General features: G+C 36.6%; 1 protein-coding gene across 1 annotated transcript in view; it reads left to right on the top strand.

Moving 5' to 3' along the window:
- LOC125048004 (heparan sulfate 2-O-sulfotransferase 1-like) overlaps positions 1 to 2,500 on the top strand; it is a 13,238-nt gene that overhangs the window by 3,492 nt on the left and 7,246 nt on the right. The window contains exon 2 of the mRNA XM_047646577.1: positions 895 to 1,044. Coding sequence (XP_047502533.1) covers positions 895 to 1,044 — 150 coding nt within the window. The remainder of the gene's footprint in view (positions 1 to 894; positions 1,045 to 2,500) is intronic.

Here is a 2,500-nt window from a genome sequence, read left to right as displayed (position 1 = left end):
TAAAGACATTTAGTTAGATAGGTAGACAGGTAGATAGATAGATGGATAGAAAGCTATATGTATATAGATGTATTACGAAGGGGAGGTGTGTGTGTGTGTGTGTGTGTGTGTGTGTGTGTGTGTGTGTGTGTGTGTGTGTGTGTGTGTGTGTGTGTGAATATATTTGTATGGGATAATTAGTATTGCTGTTGTTATAATCATTACCATTACTAGCATCACTATTATCATTAGTGGAAGTGGCAGTAGTAGCAGTACCGGAAGTATCATTATCATTATCATCATCATCATCATCATCATCATCATCATATTATTATTATTATTATTATTATTATTATTATTATTATTATTATTATTATTATTATTATGAACATCATCATCAGTGGCACTCGTAGTAGTAATATATCATAGTAACAGTAGCCTTATCATACCCACTAACCATGCCCCCCCATACACCCCACACCCTCTACCCTCCCCCCCACATACTCCCCACATACTGACATGCCCTCTTCACCCTCCCTACAGTGGTATGTGGTCCCATCACATACTCTCCACATGGTGGGGTGTGTGGGGAGGATGAGGAGGGTATGTGAGGAGTATGTGGTTGGGACTAGATACTACCCGCATACACCCCCACACACCCAGCATATAGTCCCCAATACCCTTCTCGCACCCCCACTACATACCTTCCCCACACCTCCACCACACACTTCCCACATACACTCCCCACACCCCCACCACACCCCCCCTCACACTCCCCACACACCCCCACACTCCCCACCCCCCCAACACACCCTCCCCAATACCCCTATACCCTCCCCACACCCCCTCCACACCCCCACCACACATCCCCACCACATACTCACCCAGCCTCCCCTCCTCTTCTCCCCCTACCAGATACATCCCGTACGTCGCGTGTGTGATCAGCCTGAAGATCTACGTCATGATGCTCCTCGTGCACAAGAGAGACTACGCTCCGGACTATGCTGACTACGATGACTATGCTGCGAGATTGGGGGGCGAGAGGCAGGCCGCGAGTCGGGTGGAGTGAGTAGTGTTTGGTTTTCTTGTTTGTTGTTTTTGTTGCGTTTGTTTAGTTGTTTTTGTTTTTGTTGTTATTGTTTTTCTTGTTTTGGTTTGTTTGGTTTGTTTTTGGTTTACTTGTTTTTGTTGCGTTTGTTTGTTTTACTTTTTTTGTTTGTTTGATTGGTTTTCTTGTTTAATGTTTTGTTTGTTTTTGTTGCTTTTTTTTGTTTTTGTCATTGTTTGTGTTTTCTTCGTTTCATCATTTTTGATTGGTTCGGTTCTTTTGTTTGATTGTTTCTTGTTTTTCCTTGTTTTGTTTACTTTTTTGTTACTAATGGTGGTGTTCTTTTCGTATTTTTTTTTTCTTTTTTTTTTGTTGTTGTTTGTGGTTGCGTTTTTGTTGTGTTTGTGTCTGTTTCTTGTTGTTTATGTTGGTGTTTTTTGTTTTGTGTTTTGTTCCTTGTTTATGTATTTGTTGTTGGTGTTTTATGCGTCTTTTTTTTCTTGCTTTTTTGTTTCTTGTAATTTTTAGTTGGTTTTTGTTTTTGTTTCGTGTTGTTTTTGTTTTTTTCCTCTTGCCTTTCTTGTTTTTGTTGTTTTTTTGTTCTTGGTTGTGGTGCCGTTTTATTGTTGTTTTTGTTTTACCCTTATTATTGTTGTTTTTGTTATCTTTATTATTATTTTTGCTATTATGCCGTTATTTTTTACTGGTGTTCTATTCCGTTATTTTAATATTCATTACCTTATGCTTTTTTTTATTCTCTTCTACAATGGTTATTCCGTCTTCCTTTCTTCTATCTTGTTCTCTTCTCCAGTGCTTATTCTGTATTATTATTATTATTATTATTATTATTATTATTATTATTATCATTATTGTTATTATTATTATTATTATATTCCGTTCATATTTTTTATAAACTGTTATTTGTAGCTTTGTGTTGAGATTAAGTTGTACTTTCTCATGCTCTTCCTTTTTTATATCCTGTTGGTATTTTGTTTTGCTACGAATATTAAGTCGTAATCATATTAGTATCTTGTTGTAGTGTTCTACTTTCATGTACTGTTGTTTTGCTATGTTGCAGAAGTAGCATCACACACGCACGCATACACACACACACACACACACACACACACACACACACACACACACACACACACACACACACACACACACACACACACACACACACACACGCATGCGTATATGTGTGTGTGTGTGTGTGTGTGTGTGTGTGTGTGTGTGTGTGTGTGTGTGTGTGTGTGTGTGTGTGTGTGTGTGTGTGTGTGTCTAAATACATATACACGGATATATAGATATATATATATATATATATATATATATATGAATGTATGTACATACATACAAACATACATACATACATACATATATATATATATATATATTATACATATATATGTACAAATATATATATACAACATATATACAAATACAAATATATATATATATATAGATGGA

Source organism: Penaeus chinensis, chromosome 42 (genome assembly GCF_019202785.1).
Source record: "Penaeus chinensis breed Huanghai No. 1 chromosome 42, ASM1920278v2, whole genome shotgun sequence".
Lineage (NCBI taxonomy): Eukaryota > Metazoa > Arthropoda > Malacostraca > Decapoda > Penaeidae > Penaeus > Penaeus chinensis.
Note: the sequence above shows the minus strand (reverse complement) of the source record. Positions and strands in the feature narration are given on the sequence as shown.